At 40.0% G+C, this 24,576-nt stretch overlaps 2 protein-coding genes and 1 long non-coding RNA gene across 3 annotated transcripts; all 3 read right to left on the bottom strand.

Annotated features, from left to right (window-relative positions):
* Positions 1-2,603: 2,603 nt before the first annotated feature.
* LOC113018964 (uncharacterized) lies at positions 2,604-4,798 on the bottom strand. Its single transcript, XR_003271888.1, has 3 exons — positions 4,759-4,798; positions 4,549-4,599; positions 2,604-3,431 (listed from the first exon to the last, which is right to left on the bottom strand). It is a non-coding gene; the product is annotated as an uncharacterized LOC113018964 (long non-coding RNA).
* A 3,560-nt stretch (positions 4,799-8,358) lies between these two features.
* Positions 8,359-14,021, bottom strand: LOC113013657 (immunoglobulin superfamily member 1-like). The gene is made up of 10 exons (XM_026154740.1): positions 13,782-14,021; positions 13,396-13,656; positions 12,353-12,625; positions 11,026-11,292; positions 10,264-10,542; positions 9,873-10,154; positions 9,371-9,670; positions 8,941-9,198; positions 8,576-8,689; positions 8,359-8,387 (listed from the first exon to the last, which is right to left on the bottom strand). Exons 3-10 carry the CDS (start codon positions 12,477-12,479, stop codon positions 8,359-8,361), a joined length of 1,656 nt encoding a protein of 551 aa, XP_026010525.1. The 5' UTR covers positions 12,480-12,625; positions 13,396-13,656; positions 13,782-14,021.
* Positions 14,022-16,047: 2,026 nt separating this feature from the next.
* LOC113013650 (low affinity immunoglobulin gamma Fc region receptor III-like) lies at positions 16,048-20,863 on the bottom strand. The gene is made up of 5 exons (XM_026154728.1): positions 20,490-20,863; positions 20,072-20,104; positions 19,453-19,692; positions 18,358-18,383; positions 16,048-16,068 (listed from the first exon to the last, which is right to left on the bottom strand). Exons 1-5 carry the CDS (start codon positions 20,524-20,526, stop codon positions 16,048-16,050), a joined length of 357 nt encoding a protein of 118 aa, XP_026010513.1. The 5' UTR covers positions 20,527-20,863.
* Positions 20,864-24,576: the final 3,713 nt, after the last annotated feature.

Genomic DNA, 24,576 nt, shown 5'->3' with positions numbered 1-24,576 from the left:
AGTAAGAATCAGTCAGTTCCACTTTGAAAATTAAAGTAATATAACTGAAATATTACCATTACCACAGTTATCTACATAGATATTCTCTGCTTACTGCGTTGCTGGATGGTCCTGGTTAGCTGAGCACACTTGGTTACTTGTTTGCCTGGCACTGCTGAGTCAGTGACAGTAAAACATAAAACACAAGAGAGGAGAAGCAAACTGTGGCTGCTCTGTGACACCTGAAAGCAGCAGCATTTACACAGACAGCCAGGTTGCCTCTTTGATGAAACTTCAGCGGTGCATACAGGAGAACAGAAACTGAAGGATCCAGCTCATTACACTCGTATTGATCAACATTGATACAAATGCTGGTATCAAAATGATCAATATTTGGATCAATCCGCCCATGATTACTATTTATTTGAGTCCAATAAAACTTTATTAATGAAACTGTATTTTTAAAGTTTGTTAATGTAAATGCTTTGATCACTATGACATCCATCCAGGGCCTGATTATTTTCATGATAGGGTCCAAAGTCAATATCATTCCTCTGTTCTGTCTGTTCTTCGGTCATATCAACTCTTCTCACTCCTTACAATAAATTATAAATGGATTAATGTCTCCCTCTATTGGCCACCAGCTGTAAGCACAGTCCAGTGATTGGACTTGGAAGCTGTGTTCAGAGTTTGACATGGGAAATATGGGACAAGGAGCTATAACTTTATATCCACACTGACACTTAAAGCCCGTCACAGGACCAACCTTGAACATTGATGTCTCTCTGATGTGGAGAATAGATGACTTCAAATGTTCTGTTCGCAAGATTTCGGGGAGCAATGAAGTGAAAACAGAATAACTAAATGAACATATCATAAATAATGATAAGAACAGCTGTTAGGAAGCTGGAGTTCATGGAGGAAACCCACACAGATGCAAACTAAAATGAATGTGCATCTAAAAAGTAAAATATGAGAACTTACATTAAACAACGACTTGATGGTTCTTTGATAATAAATAAATAGCTTCAAATGTTCGAGTAACACATGTAGCAATAAAGTGAACACAGAAGCACTAAATGAACAGATCAAACAGCTGCTCATGAAACTCCCGCTGTGCTCTTTGTCTGAACTCCTTGTTTCCTCTCTGCTGTGTGAAGTTTGATGAGAACATGAATCAATCATAAATCTGCTAAAAGGAAGACTTGTGGCTCAAACCACAGGCTGTGTTTCCTCTTCTCTATGTGGCTCAGTCAGAAATCAGGAGCTCCTTTAATTTCAGTGCATAAAAAAGTCATGAAGCAGAAGAGAAAGTTAGAAACTATATTTTAAGTAGTTTAAAAGCGATTTGATTTATGTGTCACACACAGAGTTATCATGGTCTTGCTGAACATGTGATTGACACTGTCAAAATGAATCTGTATTACATGAAAGTGCAGGCCGGAGCACCTCGAGAAAACTGGAAAAACTGCTACACAGTAAAAAGGCTGCTGAGCATCATCAGAGCAGTTGTTACTTCCCATCATGTTGATAGCTTTCGTTCATTTTGGAGGGTTTGAAGCTGTTTTAAATGACAATGAGTGCTTTTAAATAAATGAAAGCTCTCTTTCAGTGGATTCATGCACAACACTGAACAGCTGTAACATGTACTCTCAGTCTGACACACAACAACAACACACTTTATTTATATCACACTTTTATTAACAAAGTTGCAAAGTGCTTCACAGAAAGACATTTATAATATATTACAAATAAAATAAATAATTAAAAAGATAAAAAAAAAAGATCTACAGTACATTAAAGTAAATAAAAATTATTATCTAAGGGGAGAGAAACAAGCAAAACACACTAAACGATTCTTTCTGAAGGAAATATAAACTCAGGCATCAGGATCATTGCTTTGAATTCAAAACCTTCTCCTTTTCACTCAAAGTGACTTCAAGTATTTAAGAGACTTTAAAGAGAAAAAACAGCTAAAGAGCTGCTGTTAAGACTTTAGAGCTGTGGCTGAATTTGGATTTTGTCACAATCTGTGGCTGCAGACTCTGTGGCTCTTTGTAAGGATCCAAATGCAGACAACGAGAGACAAAATCAAAATTTTAACAAAGAAACGTTTTTCATGGCCAACAAACATGAACCAAATCAGGTTAACCAAAAATAAATAAAGAAAAAAAAAAACTAAGCTGGGAAAGCTAAAACTTAAACTAACAGAAAATGTGGAACACTGGAAATACCTTGAAACACCTTGGAAGGATTGAGAGATGATCAGTGAAGTGGAAACACATTGGGAAAACAGCTCTGATGAATTGAATATAACGAGACAGGGAAGCCAAACCAAACACACTGAACACGGGATGAAATGCTGTCAAACTAAAACAGGAAGTGTCATGGTCCTGAGTCTGAGGACTCAGTGGTTTGTGTTTCCTTATGCTTTTGTTCATTCCGAGTATGTATTCTGTTGTGATTTTGCCATTTGTTGGGTTTCTGTTCTTTGCCTGCCTGCTCCCACTTCTCTGTGTTCCCTCTGTCTGTCCATGGTGTTATTGTGTCTACTTATGAGTCCGCCTGTCAAGTTCAGTGTCCTGTCTGGTTCTCTGTCTGTTAGTTTCCTGTTTTATTGTGAAGGTCTCTGTCTGATGTGAGTGTGTTCAGTTTACGTTTCCCCTGTCCCATCAGCTCTGATTCCTCCCAGCCGTGTTGCCCTCCTGTCTCTCATCCCCTGATTACTGGTGTGTGTATTTAAGCCCTGTGTGTTCTCCTGCCTGTTGCTGGTTCGTTTGTGTTACGCCGTGTCAGTCTGCGGTACCCTGTGGTCCACGGTGTCCTGTTCCTCGTCTGTGGCGCATCCCGTTGTCGTATGCTCCCAGGTCTGTTATTTTTTAGTTCTCCCTGTTTAGGTGTCTTCCGTTATTTGTCATGCCCCACTGCTTGTTTGCCACTACAACTTTGTAAATAAACCTCACTAGCATTTCATCCACTGCCTGCATCTTGGGTCCTTCTTCCAAATCCACACTGCTTGACTCGGCAGCCGTGACAGTAAGGACACGAACGCACGAGCTTGAAGCAGAAACGGGGATAAACAAACAGAGAGACAAAAGACGAAACACAAGGAGAAGACAAAACACACTGACACTACTAAGACACACGGAGGGCGAGTGAGCAGAGACATGGATGACACGACAGACTCTCACAAGCGACACAGGGATGAGACAAACACACAAGTGGAACCTCACAGACAACAAACCATAAACTGGAAATACAAGAAAACTCAGAAACATAGAAAGAACTAAACTTCTGCTTAAACTGTATAAACTTAAACTTAGACCATCTTCACACTTTCACAGAGAGACTCACAAAAGCAAAATAACCTCAGAATCTTTGGTCAACGACCCAGCACCCTGACAGATTGACATTATTGTAGTCAGAGCTCTCCTCTGCGTCACCACGTTGCCCTGTTGAGGTGATCAAATGAAAGCATTTCAAAACAAACACCCTCTGTTCTCTGCTTAAATACATTTATCAGTGAGAATAATTACCAATGTATATTTTGCATTTAAAATCTCACATTTTGTGCACTCACTTGTCTTGTTAATGACTTTGAGCTGAATCACAGATGCGACATTGGCAGCAATGAAATAATAATCTTACTGATGTTAATGTTCCCTTCCGTGAATCTCTAAATTATGTTGGAGGGGTTTGTGTGTCCCATGGATCCCAGGGGCTGTGTTGTTGTTGGAGGGGGGGCCTCCTGGTAGGGTCTCCCATGGCAAATTTTATCCGGTCCCTCACCCAGGACCAGACAAAGAATAATAAAAAAAACCCTGAATGAAAGGAACAGTTCACTCTGCCCTTGAAAGGGTTAATGGGGTCCCATGAAGCAAGGCCTGGGGAGGGTGCCTAAGAGCAAGCACCTGGTGGCCAGGCATTGGTCCATGGGGCCCGGCTGGGCATAGCCCAAAAAAAGGACATGGGTCCACCCTCCTATAGGCCCACCACTCGCAGGAGGAGAGGGGAGTAGATTGGTGCTACGTCCACTGTACCGGTACGTCAAGATGAAGAGAGAACTGACCGTAAAAGTGAAGCTCTCAGTTTACGTCTCTACCCTCACTTATGGTCACAAGCTCTGGGTTAGTGACCCCAAAGAACGAGATCGTGGATATAAGCAGTGGAAATCAATTTACTTCAAAGTTTGGCTTGCTTCTCCTTTAGAGATAGCGTTAGCTGTTTGCCCATGTGGGAGGGGCTCAGAGTAGAACCACATTTGAGGTGGTTCAGGCATCTGACAAGGATGCCTCATGTGTGATTTTTTCAGGCATGTCCCACTGTGAGGAGACCCTGGGGCAAAACAAGGAAATGCTGAAGAGATTATATCTCTCGGCTGGTGTGGGAAGCCTTGGTGTTCCCCCAGACAAGCTGGAGGATGTGGCCTCTCTGTTTAGGATGGTGCCCCCACAACCTGGTCCCAAGTGTAAGAAAATAGTTGGACGCATGGACTTCAATGTTAAACACAGTTATTATATAATCATCCAGCGTCCACAAGCTCAATATTAATGAAAGTTTATACTTTACCATTTTCAGAGTTTTCAGACCTTCTGATTATCTCATAGCCACAACGATCACCTGCAGGTCAGAGAAAATCAGTCACCTCATGTCTGTGATGTTATTTTAAAAAACAAATATTATTGAAAATAACATTTATATTAAAAGCTGCAGCAGATTTAATAAGTACAGTCTTGTTGCAAACAGCAGGATAATATTATAACTAGATGAAAAACTAACCAGCAAGAAGAGAGGAGTACACTTGTTGCTGATGGTGTTGATTGAAGGTCTGCTCATTAACAGCACCTTTATTAACCTTGTGATGTCCTCCCGATTTGCATACAATGTGAGCCATCAGGGGTCAAAAGTGTCCCCACTTCATTTGACTGTTTTTTAAAGTAAAAAGTATAAATTGTCAATCAATTCAGTGTTACACCTTAGTTTTACTTAAGACCAACACATTAAAACAAAATTTACTCAACATTTTACATTTTAGGGCCACCAGACCTTCTTTACAAAAAAATAAACCCTGTTTTTTAGCGAAAATAAAAAAAGAAAATTAAATATTTAATTGTTTAGATAATTTTGACTATCTGAATAACTAGAGAGTGCTGTATGTTGAACTTTAGTGAGAATTTTTTTTTTGAACCATTTAAATTTTTTTAATGGCAGCAAATAATCACACTGGTGGTCCTCAGGGGTCAAAAATGTCCCCACTTCATTTGACTGTTTTTTAAAGTAAAAAGTATAAATTGTCAATCAATTCAGTGTTACACCTTAGTTTTACTTAAGACCAACACATTAACACAAAATTTACTCAACATTTTACATTTTAGGGCCACCAGACCTTCTTTACAAAAAATAAACCCTGTTTTTTAGCGAAAACAAATTGAGAAAATTAAATATTTAATTGTTTAGATAATTTTGACTATCTGAATAACTAGAGAGTGCTGTATGTTGAACTTTAGTGAGAAAGTTTTTTTTCAAGCGTTTGAAAATTTTTAATGGCAGCAAATAATCACACTGGTGGTCCTCAGGGGTCAAAAATGTCCCCACTTCATTTGACTGTTTTTTTAAAGTATAAAGTATAAATTGTCAATCAATTCAGTGTTACACCTTAGTTTTACTTAAGACCAACACATTAACACATAATTTACCCAACATTTTACATTTTAGGGCCACCAGACCTTGTTTACAAAAAATACACCCTGTTTTTTAGCGAAAATAAAACAAGAAAATTAAATATTTAATAAAATTAAATATTTAAAAAAAAAATTTTTTTTAAAAAATTCTCACTAAAGTTCAACATACAGAGTGCTGTATGTTGAACTTTAGTGAGAATTCTTTTTTTGAACCATTTATAAATTTTAAATGGCAGCACATAATCACACCTGTGGTCCTCAGGGCTCAAAAATGACCCCGTTTGCTTTGAAGCAACAAGTATAAAATATCATCCATCTCTGTGTTTCAAGATTTTATTCAACTTTATTCCAACTCATTGCCTGACAGTTTTCTATATTTTGGCATGGTAGGAGGGCATGAGTCTGAGTGAAGGCAAACTTTCATGAGGACAAAGGCGTGTCCATATTTGACCCAAGTGCAGGAGGAAGCTCAGGTTTATTCCTCTGCACTGGTCCCATCATGGACAGCATTCTTTCTGCAGTTGCAGGCCAAGGGGCATATACAGTAAACAAGCTGTTACAGGTGATTGTTTTCTTTTGGAAACCTGCAATGTTAGGGACAACTCGTGTCCTGACTGCAGGACAGACGGTTTGCCATCGCACACGAGCATGTTCCATGTACAGCTGGACCTGCATCACATGCTGCCCATGTTTTTGTCTCAAAGTTCCCTGGTTTACTTGGATGTTCTGTTGGAGGGGACAGAGTCCTCTGAAGGGGACTTGGTGCTCATACAGTCACATCAGTACCAGGATCTTACATCACAGCAGGAGGAACACCCACTTGTGTTTCAAGTCAAGTCAACACCAACACACATCATACACCTCAAATGGGAGCACGTTTGTGTCATGAACGACGATCATCTATTGTGTCTTTATCAAGAAATTATGTCCTTTTTGTGCTTCTATGATTAATCTTGTGTCAGCATGAAAACTTCTCTACCAGACTCAGGATGTCATAAACTGGCCGTAGCGACTCTACTGGATGCACGGCAGTAAGAATCAACACACCCACATATGCCTACAGCTGCATTCGGTCCATTTTTCTTCCTCTCTTGTTGTCCCTCCTTGTTCATCATTGAGTTGGCTGTAGAGCAGGTCATCTGCTAATTGGATGGTTGTTGGTTCAATCTCTGTGTGCTCTAGTCTGGAGTTCTTACCAAGGTGTCCTTGGGCAAGTTACTGAACCCCAACTTGGTCTCTGATGCATCCATTGGCATGTGAACGTTAAAAAGCAGAATACAAGCAGAATACACTGTGTATAATGCTTTCAGTACTCGAGTAGAAAAGCCACTGAAGGAGTATGAGACCTGGCACATGTGCTTGGACTGTGGTAGATCATCTTTCTCTGAGGCACATGAGAGAGTCAGGCATCGTCTGTCACTGGGAAGGTTAGAAGACCAGATCAGTGTTTCCTCACGTTACTGCAAATATTCCTCTGTCTCAGCTGATTCCTCTTTCCTGCTTGATTCTTTGTCTTCATCATAATTGAAATGGATGATGTGTAGTCCTCTGACACATCTTCTATTTCAGTTTCACATTCTGAAAATTCAAGAAACTTCAAGAAGCCCAGTCACTTTCTCTCCAAGCTCCTCAGACTACCATGTCCTGGATGCCTGAGAACCTACTTGAACATAGTTCAGATTCTTCATCACTTTTCTTCACTTCATAGCCTTCTTCCACTTCTGCAGGTGGATGATGTGCTTTTTCAGAGAAAGGGTAGCATGTGCTCTAAATATTGACAATATTTTCTATATCTTCTAACCCTGGATCTTCCTGAACATTGATTCTCCCTCCTCATTATACTAGAGGACAATATGTGCTTTGTCCTACTGGTCATTGCTTTGCACAACATGGTAAAAAAAAGTATGCTCATCAAAGTATGCAAATCTCCAGTGCAATGGAGGCTTTTGAGGATACTTTCTGTGTATGTATTATTGTAGAGTCTACCTTACAATACGAAACACTTTGATGCGGCTGTTGTTGTGATTTGGCGCTGTATAGATAAAATTTCATTGAATATAGAGCACCTGCCTCCTCATTGTGCTGCCTGTTGTGGTTGTTATGACCAGTGCTTGACCCCACACATCAGTGATCCAAGATCAAAGATGTTTGAAAACAGTATGGTGTGAAAATACGGCTCTTTGCAACACTTTGTACTTTGGGGTCATTTTTGTCCACGAGGGCCAACAACGTTATAAAATTCAATAAAAACCACATAAATAAATCAAATTACTTGAAACTTATTCCAATCATTCATAGTATAGTAATGAATAACTTCTGTTATTTTCAGCCCATTTGATGAATAACAAATACATTTTTGATAGCAAAAGATTTCTTTAGAGGACAAAAATGACCCATGGACAACACAAGGGTTAAAAATGTAGAATAAGACTTTTGCTTTTAAATGAACCTCATGATGCATTTGTGTCTTTGACGGATAAAGAGTTTGTGTTAAGTAAAGGAAAAGGTCTCACTGTTGGTTGTTGTGCAGCGATACAACAAGAGCAGGAGAATAATAATGAGAGAGACTCCACAAACCAGTCGAACAATCAACCACACAGGGGATGAAGAGCTGTCAGCTCCTGACACAGTTACTGTGACAACAAACAATAAAGTTTAATTATACTTTATAATTCATAAAATCATTTTAGGAAAGTTCTCAGAAAATAAAGCGAGGTGACTTCAAGCCTTAAAACAAAACTCATTTATAAAAATCCATCACATGTTTTGATCCTGCTCACCTTTAACTGACATCCAGCTCTGTGCTGACTCTCTTCCTGAGTACTGACACTTGTAGAAACCTTCATCAGACTCTGACACTGCAGAGATCTTCAGCTCCCCTCGGGGATCATTTTGAATAAGTTTGTCATTGTGATAGAAAAACACATTGGAAAGTATTTTTTGTGTTCTCAAACTGCAGCTCAGACTAACAGAAGCTCCCTCAGTCACAGGATGAACAGGACTCACCAGGATAGGACCATTACCATCATCTGTGACACAATCACACACAATTGTTTCAGTCACATCAGCTGGTGCACACTTTGAGAAAAAGCTGACAAACAATAATAAGAACAGATTGTACAAATGTTCATCGTGAAGATCTGATCTTCCATGTTTAAAAACTGCTGTATGTGTTTTATTTTTCCCACATGAAATGACTTCACATACAGCAAAGCTGGGACAAATGTTCATGTGATGTTTAAATCATCCAAATCCAAGTAGTAAATGTATAATAACATACTCTGTACAGTGATGTTGACTGCACTGCTGAACTCTCCTGATCCAGACTCACACCAGTACACTGCAGTATCTGACTTTGATGTGTTGATGTCACATGTGGATCCAGTCATTCTCCTACAGACAGAGAGTCGGCCGTCCTCAGAGAACTTCCTCACTCTCCACTCAGTGAAGTTTCCCTCACAGGTCAGTGAGACAGAGTCAGAGGTGAAGTGTTGCACTCTGTCAGGACTCACTGTGAGAGACGCTGCTGAATGAACATCTGGAAACAACATGCAGTGAAGAGACAAAGCTCACAGATGTTAGCATTCAAAATATCACTGTGAACATCTACGTTTGACTTCTGTGTGGTTCACAGGAGTCCTGATAGTCATGCAGCCAGATTTACAGACTTTCAAATCATCAACATGAAGATTAAAAATCCTCAAACTGACCTGCAGACCAGACAAACTTTGGTTGACTGTGATCAGTGTGATACTCTGGGTCTCCTCTTCCAGCTCTGCACACATATCCTGCTGTGTGTGTCTGTCCATGAATGATGTAGGAGTCCTGTGCAGTCCCACTGCCATCAGGTAGCAGCTCATAACTGGAGGATTTCTCTGATAGATCAGGAACAGCTTTATACCAGTAGAAGCTCCATCCTGCAGACGGATGTTCAACCTCACAGTTCAGAGTTACTGAGGCTCCAGGACTCAGCCATGATGGAGACACAGTGAGGACAGGACGGGGTTCATCTGTTCAACAACGATTTTCTCTCAATGTTTCGTCTCTTAACTCTGAATTCAATGTCACTAAAATGTTGACTCACAAATATTTATGATGAACTTTAAGAGTGAGACTATCTAAACATGTCAAATATCTCAACATGTACTAATAAAAACACATTTTTACAAACTGTTTCTATTTCCAGGTTAAATGAACTATGACTCTACTTACTGTCAGAAACTGTCAGTGTGACTGAATCACTCCACTCTGTTGTTTCATGCTGTGAACGTTTCATTCTGCCCTTACAGCGATAGTTTCCACTGTTGGATGATGAAGCAGATCTAATCCTGTATTCATTTTGATTTGGAGCTTTTATCATGCTGTTTGTTTCCCACTCATAATCCCACTCAGTGTCTCCTCCATGGATCTCACATCTGACAGTGATCGTCTCTCCTCTGTATATCTCAGACCAGTTTGGATACAGAGTCACAACAGGCCTGTTTGAGGCTGTTACTGTTCAAGAAAGTACAATAAAAACACATGAATGTCAAAAATGTTAATGCCTTTTGTTCTTCATCTTCCTCCTTAATCAGGAATTTATCTGACTTCATGTTAAACTGACCAGTTTTCCCAATCCTGACTGACTGGCTGTCCTCTGTGTAGTAAACTGGGTTTCCTCTTCCTCCTCTGCACCTGTAGAGTCCTTCCTTTGAGACACTGATTTGTCCATTTGATTGGAAAACTGCATCTTGTGTGGTCAGGGCTTCAGAGGATTTCTCATCTCTGTACCAGTAGTATTTCCATCCAGATGATGATGATGGGTTCACAGAGCAGGTCAGGGTCACACTGCCCCCTACTGGAACAGCTGTGTTATCAGCTCTCAGTTTGGCCTTTGGTTTATCTGCAGTTCAGTTTAGAAAAAGAACAAAAGTCAACGACTGAATCAAACCAGTTGAAATAACTTGGTGGAAATATGTCAGTAATAAATATCACATAACTTTAATGGTGAAGCTGCAACAAACTGTACAACTATCACACAAACACGACACTAATCTTTCATATTTAACTGGCTGCATTTCTAAGTTAAAAACACACATGAGGAACAATCAGTGGATTTAATGTTTCTTAGTGGATGTGGTGGAGCAGCTGAGACAGATCCAGCATTTGTTCTGCATTTCATCTTTCATGTATTAGAGCTGCACAGCAGAGAAGTTACTCTCATATGTTTTGTTCTCTTCACTGTGAATAAAAAGCTGCTGTTCAGGTTTTTGTTGTTGGAATAAAAACTAAACATTTTACTGACCAACATGAAAGACAGTTATAAAGCTGTAAGAAAGAAGAAGTGCTTTTTCCTTATTTAGATACTCTGGATGAAAGATCTTACATGATACAGTCAGTGTGATGATATCACTCCACTCTGAGAAGAAATAGTCCCTCTTGCCCCGGCAGCTGTATCCTCCACTGTCAGACTCAGTAGCTCTGATGATTCTGTATTCATTGGATGTTGGAGGTGTGTTTAACTTGGCTGCTCTCCATTCATACGTCCACTGAGCTCCTTCACCTCCCTGAATCTCACATCTGACAGTGACTGTCTCACCGCTGTATATCTGAGTCCAGAATGGCTGCAGGGTCACAGTGGGCTTACTGGGAACTGTTCACAGGAAAATATCCAGTTAGAGACAAATAGAAACATAAAAATTCTGATGTTTAAAACATGAGAGTAACGTGAGTGAAAAAAATAAACCTCCAACAGGCTACAGGGTTAAACCACACCTCGGGCCAGTCTGACCACTGATAACTGTTTTTGATCACGGCCACATCCCACTTAGTAAAATAGCTACAATCAGCACAAAGACAGTCAAAACCAGGCCAGAGGCAGGATTGTTTCATCAGGATGCACTGAGATATTTTCAAACACCCTGACCTGTAGCTGGTTTTTGATAGCATACTGTGCTACATGAAGAACTGTATAGCACAGCTGCACAGTAGCACAGAGGAAATAGCTCCACAGGGTTATACAGGTCACCCAGAGGATAGTCGGCCATCCTTTGCCCTCACTTGAAGACCTGCACAGCTCCCGCAGTCTCAGGAACACAAAGAAAATCCTTCAGGATCCATCTCACCCAGGTCATGCAATGTGTGAACGTCTACCTTCAGGCAGACATTTCAGAGCCAGAAAGACAAAAACTAACAAACTAAGGAACAGCTTTGATCCCTCAGCCATCATCATGCTGAACACTGAACAATCAGATCCAACACAACTCTCATATACAGTGTTTACATTGTTACAGCACAGTCTCATGTTTACACCTGCAGGTATGGCTGGTGTTTACATCAACACTGTAACACAGAAACATTTGTTTTGTTGTTTGTTATTAAAACAAAATCTGAAACTTTTCACTGCAAGGTCTCATTTTTCTCCTCAATTTGAAGTTTTGTAGCTAAAACACATTTTTTAAAGGTCTGAATTGTTTTGTTGATGTTTTTTGGAGAGCACATTCTCTGTGAGGGTGAGTCCTTAATCTCACAATTTTGGACTTAAATCAAAAACAAAGTTGAATAAATGTTTCTATTTTCCCACCTCTCCAAGTAATCTTAATGAGCAGAAAACTTATCTGAGGGTTAATAAACTCACAGCTATTAGATAAAGTTGTTAGCACACATTACATAATGACCTCTTAGTGTTGTAGAAATAAAATAATTAAACTCACGAGTTTCTCTAACTGTGACGTCACTGCTGTCCTCTGTGTAGTAAACTGGATCTCCTCTCCCTCCTCTGCAGTGGTACAGACCTCCTTGTGGGACACTAATAACTCTGTTTGCTTCATTTCCTCTCATGAGCTGAGCTTTAGAAGAGACTGAATCACGTCCGAACCAGTCAAACTTCCAGCCAGCAGAGCCCTCCACAGAGCAGCTCAGTGTCACACTGCCCCCTGCTGGTATGACTGAACTTTGTGCTATCAGTGTGGCTCTGGGTTTACTTGCTGTTGAAGAAACAAAATAAGTAAAACATTAAAACACCCTCAAGAATAAACTTGTTACAGCACTGACCAAACTTTAAACATTCACTGATTAATTTATCTACAAACAGAAACAAAGTAGTTTTTGTTGGAGCTCTTTAAAGCACCTGCAAGGACAGCATGCTAATGCTAAGCTAGCCAAAAACCAAGAGTGATGAACTTCATCGTAACAAACTGATGAGCAGTCAGGCTGCAGCTCCATTTCTACCTGTTCATGTTTCTACTGTAGAATCACCATGACAACCGATGTAAGGTCTCTTTGTGCTGATTTTGTGTAAGAACTTTTTTGCTTTACTTTTTTCTAGTAATGATCCCAACAAAGAGGGGAAATACCTCCAACATGCACAAACATTTGACCTCACAGCCTCTAATCTGCATGAATGTCTTTGATATTCTGCTTAGAGATGGTGGCGACTCTCAAAGTGGAGCCAATGAGAATCAATCAATTCTTATCCATTCCCATCCCTACCTGCATGTGACACATTAGACTGTTTAACAAACTAAAAATTTCTCTGATTTATCATTCTCTTATCAAACTGTCATCTCTGTACATTCCTCTTTAAACTGCTGATATTTAAGAGCCTCCATGGTGTCTCTCCTTTCTGTTTGCACAGTGAGAAAAACTGTTGTCCTGAGCTGCCTGCAGACAGCTGGATCATTGTTGGAGTTTTCCTGTTAAGACAGATGTAAACATGAAAACATTAAATGTCAGCATGAATCATGGTCCAACTCACATGAAACTGTCAGTCTGAAGGCATCACTCCATCCTGTTAAGAGATAGTCACTGCTACCCCGACATCTGTAGTCTCCACTGTGGGACACTGAAACTCTGCTGATCCTGTATTCACTGGATGTTGGAGGGCTGTTTGTGTTGGGTGCTGTCCATTCATATTTCCACACCTTTCCTTCACCTCCCTGAATCTCACATCTGAGAGTGATTGTCTCACCAGTGAATATCTGAGACCAGCTGTGCTGCAGTTTCACAGCAGCCAAAACTGTTCAACAAACAAATAAACAGAAACAAATCATGTGGGAGCAAAAATACATTTAAATATATTGAGTCTTACTTTAATTTAAACATGAATTTGTTGCATTTCAGAAAAAAACTATAAACATTCACCTTGTTTCTGAATTGTAACTGCAGCACTGTCCTCTGTGGAGAAAACTGGATCTCCTCTCCCTCCTCTGCAGTAATAGATGCCTCCTTCTGAAATACTGATCGTGTGCTCTGATGTTCCAGCTCCTATTTTCTGAGCTCCAGAAAACTGTGAATCACGTCTGAACCAGTCAAACTTCCAGCCAGCAGAGCCCTCCACAGAGCAGCTCAGTGTCACACTGCCCCCTGCTGGTATGACTGAACTGTGTGCTGTCAGTGTGGCTCTGGGTTTACTTGCTGTTGAGGTTACAGGAAAGACAAACATCAGATTGTCAGTTGCTTCAGGAAAAACTTTGTTACAATAAATAAAGATTTTAAAGAGAAAGTAAAAAAATTCAAGAATCATTTTAGAAATATGCAATTTGTTGTTTTTTTCAGTAAGTGCTTAATAGTAATGATCAAACTTTACACATTCACTCAGTCATTTAGCTTCTAGCACCAAACAGAAAACATTTACCTGCATGTGACACATTAGACGGTCTTCATGCACAACTACACTACAGATTCCCTCTGACTTATTCTTCATCTATTCAAAGACAAATCTTAGAAATACAAAGTACTTCATCCATGTTTAATCCCTGGTCAGTGTGTTGTCTTCGTAGAGCTTTGAAAAATAACACAGCATCCACTTGTCTTTTGTGAGCTACTGCTCCAAACATTTTATTCACCATTCACAAACCAGTCTTCTTTTATGGAGGCAATGCCCCTGGAGGCATTCATGAGCCCTCTCACATACAGCGCTCCCTGCTGGCAAACCCTATCACCACATGAACACCCATACATCACCACAGTCAGTTTGTTTGTGTCCTCTCTACATTTCCCTTTAATAATAGTCTAAAATCACACTACACTGAATGGTGTCTGTTATTGTTCGAGCACCGTGACCATCACTGACATGGTTCCAACATCAAGTTCATGTAGTTTTCTATGATCTTAAATGTAATTTTGAATAATGTAAACACCTTATTTACAGAGAAAAACTGAACAATCAGAGAGGCTGACAGACTCCAATGAAGCCTCCAATAAAATAAAACCACACAGGAGTCCTTTGAGTTTAATTCAGCTAAAGATGGAGTTTGTGTTCCTCGTGAGACCAAACTTGCCAAAATGTGATCAACCTGTGGAGGGTCTTGTTTAACGCTGCCACTGCAGCTCGTCTAACATCTGATTGGTTACCATGTAGAGTAAGTCAGCACAGATCAATACTAGACAATCGACTGCGATGAAGTGGTGGTACTGTGGACGTGAGGCAGCCAGGTATCCCAGAATGCATTTCAATTCACAAGCAGCAACTATAGTGCTATCGAGTATAAGTAAAGTTGTAAAATACCCTGTTTGTCTGTCACTAAGTGTACTTTTTTAATCCATACTCAGTTTGTTGCTGACGGATTGTTCTGAGCTCTCGATGCCACAAAGCACGACTCCAGTCACACAGTTTTAACACCCACACTGAGTGAACACTGGACATAATTCACTGAGGTTGTATCTGTGGGGTGATGTTTATTTCATTGATTTATTTAATGCTGATTAAATCAGTTTGACTCAGATTAAAGTTTCATAACTGCACAGTGTTACTGAAGTTTAATGTCTGACTGGAGCGCTTGTTGAACTGAAACATTCACTTGCTTTTTCTTTGATGTTTATATGTGTTACATGTTAATTTTGAATTAAAACTAACATTAAAAATATTTTTATACAAGAAGAAAAGAAATAATTTCTACCCTGAGAAGAAACGTCTGAACCAGCATGTTGATGCTGTTCATGGACACTGAAGACTGCAGCCTGTCCACAAATGGTTAAATGATCAGTTTTGTAATATAAACACAAACTGTCTGTTATCATGTTTGAAAGTTACTAGAATAAAAAATAAATTAATTAACATCTGATTTGTGATTTTATTTAATAGGCAGATGACTCATTTTCCCAATTAAAGGTTAGATTAACACAATAAGTAATTTGAAATAATCTGGATGAAAGATCTTACATGATACAGTCAGTGTGATGATATCACTCCACTCTGAGAAGAAATAGTCCCTCCTGCCCCGGCAGCTGTATCCTCCACTGTCAGACTCAGTAGCTCTGATGATTCTGTATTCATTGGATGTTGGAGGTGTGTTTAACTTGGCTGCTCTCCATTCATACGTCCACTGAGCTCCTTCACCTCCCTGAATCTCACATCTGACAGTGACTGTCTCACCGCTGTATATCTGAGTCCAGGATGGCTGCAGGGTCACAGTGGGCTTACTGGGAACTGTTCACAGAAAAATATCCAGTTAGACACAAATAGAAACATGAAGTCATTTTGAAGCCTGATTTTCTTTTTGCTGTTGTTCAGAGGAGAAAGATTTACTGCATCCTGGTGACACTTTGACTTTAAATGAAGCTGGATTTGAAAATCAGTGTTTACATTTATTTACCGTGTGGTACACGTGTGTGGTGGCCCACTGGTGTATCTGACTCACACAGCCTGTTCTCCACACACTCCACATTTATAAAGTGATCTACAAATCCTAACATTACAGCAAACAGCTGCATTTTCCCTTTGAAGAACCACTTACTGCTACAGAGACAGGGAGTGAAGGTGGACAGTATATCCTTGTTTTTATGGCAACAAATTTACCTTGAAAGTGGTACAACTGTGTATAATATGATTCACAAGCAGAAAGTAAGATTTACAGATGTGTGCAGTGATTTGTGTGCAACTTTTCAGGTCTCCAGTTCACACAAACTATTGTACAAATGTGTCGACACAAACCTGAGTAACTGCTGATCATTGAGGCACAAATTTTAACGTCCGGATTGTTTTTCAGATTTCTTTCTTTAAAATTCATCGTCCATAATTCAGAGATGATAATAAATATACTTAATACAATACAAGATGTCTTAATAAGAAGAAGAGCTTTTTTACCTTTTAAGAACTTTTTAAAGAGGAGAAAAACAGCACAGGCCTGTGCAGGCCTACTTTAAATAAAGCATCATTCTGCAGGTCTGTTTGACTTCAGAATAAGTAAATAAAATGTAGCTGTGGTCCAATAATTGTAAAATAAGAAGAATAATCATGAAAACTATTTGTATATAATTATGTCTTCAGTCCATTTCAATGAGCGATCATCTTCTGTTGTTTTCATGCAGCCACGGGCAGCCCTGAGTATAAAATACATCAGCTCAGGGTCGAAAACATAAAGATATTTATTGCACAATAACAGCATATCTGGTGATAATACACAGCTCACAACAGCTTAAATACATGTGGACGAATCACCTGACACCACAGATCACGTCTCGTGCCCACGTGGGGTTTTGAGTCTAATTTAACTGCCAGCTTCACACAGATCCACAAATGTGAGCTGCTTTCAAGTCACAAATCATTGCTTGTTGATCATGTCGTGTGTGTTTGTAACACTTTCAACACAAATTTGTCTCCTTATGGAAAGCAGACTTTGTCGTGTTGACATGAGTGTCAGAACGGCAGGTTTATCTCCAGATCCACGGCTCTGACCCACGGAGACCTCTGGCTGATGCTCAGTGTTCTGAGTTTGGCTCGTAGCTGCTAACTAGCTTTCTGCTCTGGGTCAACTTATGGCAAAGTGCAGAGATGGAGAGAGGCGTGGGAAGGTCACAGCAGCACACTTTCTTCCTCTGGAGGCGGTGAACACAGTGAACAGCTGGATACTAACATGTGGCTCACAGCTGGGCCTGTCAGACTCTCTCTGGCTGCAGTAGCTGCTGCTATAAACACACTTTTCTTTTTCTCACTCTGTAAACTTCCTCCTGCAGATGTTGGGGATGTTGTGTGGGACTTTTATTTTTCATTTTTTCACCCAAAGCTTGCGGGAGCCACAGCTGAGGGGCGGAAGAGCCGCGGGTTACCGACCCTGATCTGACCTGATGCTAGCTGAGCTGTTAGCTTGGTGATGACCTCCGATAACAACATGTTCAGGATTAACCTTTATTTTTGTTTGTTTGTTTGTTTGTTTGTTTGTTTGTTTGTTTGTTTGTTTGTTTGTTTGTTTGTTTGTTTGTTTGTTTGTTTGTTTGTTTGTTTGTTTGTTTGTTTTTATGGCTCTGTGGCTTAATACATGTAGTCTTTCATGTCCACTTAAAGTCAGTTTAGGATAAAGAAGCATTTAGAAAGAGAGGCCAAAAATATTTAATAAAACACAATTTAAAGACTAACAGCAGCTAATGAGCGATAAATATGCAGGTTTTCTTTGGAGTTGATGCCACAATGTTTATTTCTACATTTGTATGAAACACATGAGAAACTTAAATAACAGAAAGTTTAAAACTCACAAGTCTCCACAACTGTGACGTCACTGCTGTCCTCTGTGTAGTAAACTGGATCTCCTCTCCCTCCTCTGCAGTGGTACAGACCTCCTTGTGAGACACTAATAACTCCGTTTGCTTCACTTCCTCTCATGAGCTGAGCTTTAGAAGAGACTGAATCACGTCTGAACCAGTCAAACTTCCAGCCAGCAGAGCCCTCCACAGAGCAGCTCAGTGTCACACTGCCCCCTGCTGGTATGACTGAACTGTGTGCTGTCAGTGTGGCTCTGGGTTTACTTGCTGTTGATGTTACAGGAAAGACAAACATCAGACTGTCAGTTGCTTCAGGAAAAACTTTGTTATATAACCAATAAAGATTTCAACATAAAAACTCAATAGTAATTTTAAAAAAATCCAATTTATTTTTATTAATTTACAATTTATGTATTTTTTTAATTCAGTAATTGCTTAATAGGTCACGACCCTGGATGATGGGTTAAGAATATGGATGGAGTTCAATAATAGATCTCAGGTTTCTCAGGTAGGTCGGTCCCTGATCTCAGTGTGATCATCACACTTGATGCAAACAGGCACAAACAGCACAAGAAAAAAAAGTGACTTCAAAGCAAATTTGATGAGAATCAACAACTGGCAGCAGCACACATGAGGACAGCACAGGTATCTCAGCTAACTGTTAGCCAGCTAGAGAGCCAGGAGCTAACGCTGGATGTATATAACATGATGAAAACTTTATCAGAGTGAATCAAGAATCAGGTGAGACTGTTTTTATGCTCTGTCACCAAACTGTACTCCTAAATGCAGAGACAGGCGAACTATACACTGTTAGCTGATCTGAGGCCAGTTGATTGTGGTCGCTCTTATTTTCAGATTTTTTAATCTGTTTTTTATTTAAATGTTTGTTTTAAGGATCATGATCACATAAATATATATGCATAAAGATGCATAACCAGTGCACAATCAGCAGCATTTATCAGTCATAATTTACACAGATGTTTTTCATACTGTATGCTATCCCCGACCCCAACCAGGGCTGTGATGTGATAACAGAACTCTTCTCTGTTGATGATCAGCCTTTTCTTTTTTCAGCATCTGTATTTTCCATCGTCAGACAGCAGCTCTGCTCATTCTGTATTTATTGATCATGTTTGTTCAACAACTTCAAATAAATTATAAAAACAAAATAATTGTGTCATAATTCTGAGCTGCAGTGGTGGAAACTACACATGTGCAGGTACTGAAGAAACTGAGATCATCACATCTGTGTTTAATGTTTGTCACGATTTTCTCTGATTTTGTTACTAAACTAAAACAAAGAACAATATGACTCAATGAAATGTGTCCAACTTACATGATACAGTCAGTGTGATGATGTCACTGCAGGCTGAAAGAGTCATGGTGCAGCATCTGTATCCTCCACTGTCAGACTCAGTAGCTCTGCTGATTCTGTATTCAGATGTTCGAGGTCTGATTAATGTGCCATCTCTCCATACAAACAGCGACTGACTTCCTTCACATCTGACAGCGACTGTCTCACTGCTGTATATCTGAGGCCAGGATGGTTCGAGGATCACGGTGGGCTTATTGGGAACTGTTCACATAAACACATCAAGTTAGAGATTGATGGAAGCATAAAGTCATTTTGAAGCTGAACTGATTTTTATTGCTGCTGTTAAGAGTCAAAAGATTTACTGCATCCTGGTGACATTTGGACTTGAAAACAATAAGATGTGTTTTTATGAAACAAATTAAAGCAGTTAATTAATATTCTGAGTAAAACCACAGAGTGACTGCACAGACCTGCAGGATTTAACTCACTCACTGTTTATAAACCCATTTAGTATCTTAACTAAAACGATGCACAAACAGAGAAACAGGGTGTGATTTAAAATGGTGCATGAAATACAAAATATCAGATTAAAATTATGCATATTATATGAATGTGAAGAAAACAAAGAAACATTTCTCACCTTCAGCATTAATGTAGAAGAGAGAACCGAGCACTAAAGTAAAGATTAAACATCATCAGGATCAAACTGACAGAAAATCAAACTCAAAATGAACAAAATTGTTTTTTAAAGATAAGTTTTCACATGACACAGTTACTGCTCATCAAAATATTTCTGTGCATAAAACACTATTAATATATGAACTTGTACACAACAATGAGTCAAGTGCAACAAGCAGCGATGTATCCAACACGATACTCAGACTAAACTGAACCAAGGAACCAGCCAACATTTGTCTGTAACTTTCATAAACATCACAAATATGCTTTGTTCAAACTCTCACATAAACACTTCAAACCAGTGATACACTCTAATTCTCACACATGAGAAACACTTTCATTAATCAGTGCCATTCAAACAATGTCACAAATGTACTTACACAATAACCCCGTCATGAAGAGCAAAGAGTGCCCCATCCTCACATCCAGCCCTGCTGCACTCTGATCCTCAGCTGATCTCAAACACTTTGACTTTACATCAATAATAAAACGAGACGCTGCATTTAATACAGATAAGACCAGAGTGTTTCTTCTGACTGTGGCCTCTCTGTGCTTCCTTTCCTTTTATACAAACCTCAAACAGCTCCTGTAGCTTTGACCACAGCAGTCGTGTGACGTGTTCACATTTCCTGTCCACTGCAAACATGCAGGCTTGCTTCTTGTGTTTGCTTCTTACCTTCTGTTGTTTCAGGTCAGGTGACATATTTTACCAGCTCATAATTATGTTTTATTCTCAGAGACTTTTATGTGATGTGTGCAGTGTGCTGTGGATCATCATAATGTTGGAATATTTTTTCTCGAGTCATCTTATCAGCCAGTGTTTCTGAACATCCACAGACATTTATTGTGCGATACATGAATGCTGTCTTCCCAAAATGTGTTGTTTTCAGTTTCTGGCCACCACACTCACTCACTCTCCAGGATTATGCACAGACAATGATCTTAAAATATTTAATTTGGTTTCATCTGCTTTCAATATCATATGAAATATCGCTCATTTGAAGGTGCCAGTGTTCACATTTTGAACAGACAAGAATAGTTTGAAAGAGGAGTGAAAGAGGCCGTCTATGCCCACTGTGAATGACGATCATTGACCAGAAGTGGTGGATTATGGCATCAGCTGTCAGTCACCTACTGTTGAAAGATTTTGAGTTTTGTGTTATGTTTATTTGTAGCTTCATTTAAAGGAAGAAGAGCTTGTGAGTTGGACAATTGAAGAAAGGGAGTGAGACACTGTGTGCAGAAAATATGTGCTATGTCAGCTAAACAGTTACCTCCTGTTTCAACAGATAAGCTCCTGTTTCAACAGATAAGTTAACGGTCTCTCCTTTTAGGGAGTTGTTGTTGAGTTCTGTACATGCCACACCTATTGCTGTGAAAGCTGTTTGAGTATAAATAAAGGCTGTACTGAGAGCCCCGCGCGATTCCTCTGTGACACACAAACAGTGCACACGTTGGTGCAGTGTCGGGGCATCGTCCATGCGCATGTAAAAAGATATCGGAGTCTGAGTTCCTTTGCCTTCTACAATTTCTCCTCACACCTACCTTCTTTCCTCAGGTGACCATAATATGTCACATGATAGGGTGAGGCAAGCTCTCACCCTGATCTCACCCAAAATCTCCAGTGGTAATCTCTGAATAAGTCAAAAAAATTTAAATTCTGAGTTCCCAGATGTCAGATGCTTTTTCAGTGAATGCCCCCTCAGCTCGGATTTTCCACTCGGAAAGTCTGAGCAGACAAACATACAGTGAGTTAGTCCAAAAACGTTTAGGTCCATAATGACGCACATCTTTTTTTCACACCTTGGCTCATGGGATGACACACATGATTAAAAATGGGTGTATAACCCTCTTAAGGGACAATCTCCCACTAAGATTAAACACTCTGGACTCTCCACCATTTGCTTTTAGAAGTGAAGAAGCCTCTTAGATGAGAGGTGAGACTAGGGTTGCCAACTCCCTGAAAAATAAATAAGGGACACCTCGTGGCCAGGGCCGGGCGACCCAGTTGTCTTCACCCTTCCCAGTGTGGTGAATTTTCTAGCTCTTTTTTTGTGTGTCAAATTATTTTTTTAACCATTTGACTTGAAGTTGATTTAAGCAGATGCATATTCTATTCTTTGTGATATGAACACATGTGAAACAAATGATCATTTAGCCATTTATTTTTAGCTCAAAATGACAACATTAACACAGTAAAACAGGTCTCCTTCTTAAACAGAAGCCTGTCATGCTTAACTTTTGAGAATATAAGTAAATCTTTCTTTAAAAGAACTCTGTCCTGCTTAACTTAAAATAATAGAAAACAATAGAAAGAAAAATATTCTTGTAACAGTGCACATTTAGTGCATTTAGTACAATTGGCTTCAGTTGAGGTATTATTTCAGCTTTTCTAATGGTAATCAGCTGATCCTGTTTGTAAACCCACTTGTTCCCATGATTACGCATCATTACTCATCTATGTATTACTTTTATGTATTAGTCATCAATTTGTTGTAATCATCTATCCTTGCAGTTATTTATTACACAAAATAAATTATATTATCACACTTCTGGCCACATAGCGCTGATATTCACTGCACATGCCCATATTAACGTTTTCCAGCCAGGTGTTTTCCTTTTCCCATTCTTCCCTTTCTCTGAGGGGAACAAACATTGCTGCTCTAATGCTGGGCTTACACTGTGTGGTTTTAGGCCCATTTTGAGACGATTTTTGAGTGATCGGACCGATTTTGGCCTTCATCGTGCGTCGTGTAGTATACGTGGGGTAACGAGAAGTGATTAACACCTCACGACCAGCTCCCGATCATCAATCGCTCGTGAGGGTGTCACCACAGGCGCTCACACTGCTCACGCGCAAACGTAAACGTCGGTGAAAAAGACGGAGCAGCACGGCTGTGCAGCGTGTGATCTGGACACAAGCGATGGAGGCACTACTTGTAGAACTTTGGAAAGCTCATCCGAGCCTTTTCGATGTGGCATCACAAAATGATCACGACCACAACAACCGTGAAAATAGTTGGATTTACATTGCTGCTCAATCACAGCTGCCTGATCATGTTTTTCATTAGCAATTTAGCAAAGTTGATGGTGGTGGTGTGTCTGTGTGAGTGAAAGACAGAGAGAGCGAGCGACAGATTTTCTGTTATAACCTTCATGTTATGGAGGCACAGTGTGAGCACTCAGGTCGCATCAGAGCATCGGGCGGTATAGTGTGAGACCTGCATCGTGACATACGAACTTCTAACCCCTGCGAGTCAATCGTGCAGTTTGAGCAGGAGCTGAATAACGTGACTGAAAAAAATCGCACAGTGTTTGCCCAGCTTTAGGTGTACTGTCGTCCGAGACTTGCACCGCAGAGTCGGCGTTTGTTCCCCTGTTGGCCATGCTTCTTGTTGTGGTCATCTGTTGTCTTCCGGTATTTTCTCCGCAAGCGACCTTTCCTCGACCAATGAGATGAGCGGTAATCTGAATTGCCATACTCGAATTGTCATAAGTGTGCTGTCAGCTCATTGGTCACAAAGCAGGAGAGGGGCTGGGAATTATGTTTTCAAACAAAGTGTTAATTCCATAAACATTTATAGACTACTTTTGATTCTCACTGTATTACGGGACAAAGTGCGTCCCTTATTAGCTCAATACGGGACGTGTACTTTTGTTTCGAAATACGGGACGATTCCGTATTTTAAGGGACGGTTGGCAACCCTAGGTGAGACGTCTTCAAGAAACTTAAGGAAGTTTAGTGACTTTCTTTCCAAACTCCTTAGACAACCATGACCTGGATGACTGAGAACCTACACAGATATTAAACAATAAGACAAATGGGTGGCACAGAGGTACAGTGGTTCATACTGTTACCTCACAGGAAGAAGTTTGTCGGTTTGAATCCACCAGCTGGGTGTTAGATTTGTATTGTTGATTGTCATTTATGCTTAGAAATATTTACTCATATATGCTTAGAAGTATATATAATCATTGGTGGATTGAAAGGATGTTTCATCCTAAAGTAACAGCTCTGTGTAGCATGAAGGGGGAGTGCGTTCACTCCCTCTACAGAGTGTTCCGGCATAGATTACACACCTCCTAGGAAAGGCCGTATCTTCTCTTGCTGATATATGGTATAGCAAACACACGTATATCTGTTTAAGTATAAGAGCCTTTTGTTCAGATGGACCGCTAGACTCCTGGCACCAGCTTTGGGGAGTCTTCACAGGGTCACATCTGGACCTCACACACACACACACACACACACACACACACACACACACACACACACACACACACACACACACACACACACACAGTATTCTTTGTTCACATGTATACCTATGTAAGATGTCATATGTTAATGACCCTATGCATATTCATGTAACCACAATAAAAGGAGTGCTATGGGGAGCCTGGCTGAGAGTCTGATGGAGGCTAGGTGGTGGGACGACACTTGACTCCAGCCAGATTTCCCTCATG

This window comes from Astatotilapia calliptera, chromosome 3 (genome assembly GCF_900246225.1).
Source record: "Astatotilapia calliptera chromosome 3, fAstCal1.2, whole genome shotgun sequence".
Lineage (NCBI taxonomy): Eukaryota > Metazoa > Chordata > Actinopteri > Cichliformes > Cichlidae > Astatotilapia > Astatotilapia calliptera.
The sequence above is the reverse complement of the archived record's forward strand: the minus strand, read 5'-3'. Positions and strand labels throughout refer to the sequence as shown.

Coding starts and splice junctions, on each gene's coding strand:
- LOC113013650 (XM_026154728.1), bottom strand. CDS start 20,526: ATGGGGCACTCTTTGCTCTTCATGACGGGGTTATTGT. Junction 19,693..20,071: donor CTTCTACATTAATGCTGAAG/GTGAGAAATGTT, acceptor TTATGTGAACAG/TTCCCAATAAGCCCACCGTG. Junction 18,384..19,452: donor CATCACACTGACTGTATCAT/GTAAGTTGGACA, acceptor TAACATCAACAG/CAAGTAAACCCAGAGCCACA.
- LOC113013657 (XM_026154740.1), bottom strand. CDS start 12,479: ATGAGAGGAAATGAAGCAAACAGAGTTATTAGTGTCCCACAAGGAGGT. Junction 11,293..12,352: donor CGTCACAGTTAGAGAAACTC/GTGAGTTTAATT, acceptor TCCTGTGAACAG/TTCCCAGTAAGCCCACTGTG. Junction 9,671..9,872: donor CACACTGACAGTTTCTGACA/GTAAGTAGAGTC, acceptor GTTGTTGAACAG/ATGAACCCCGTCCTGTCCTC.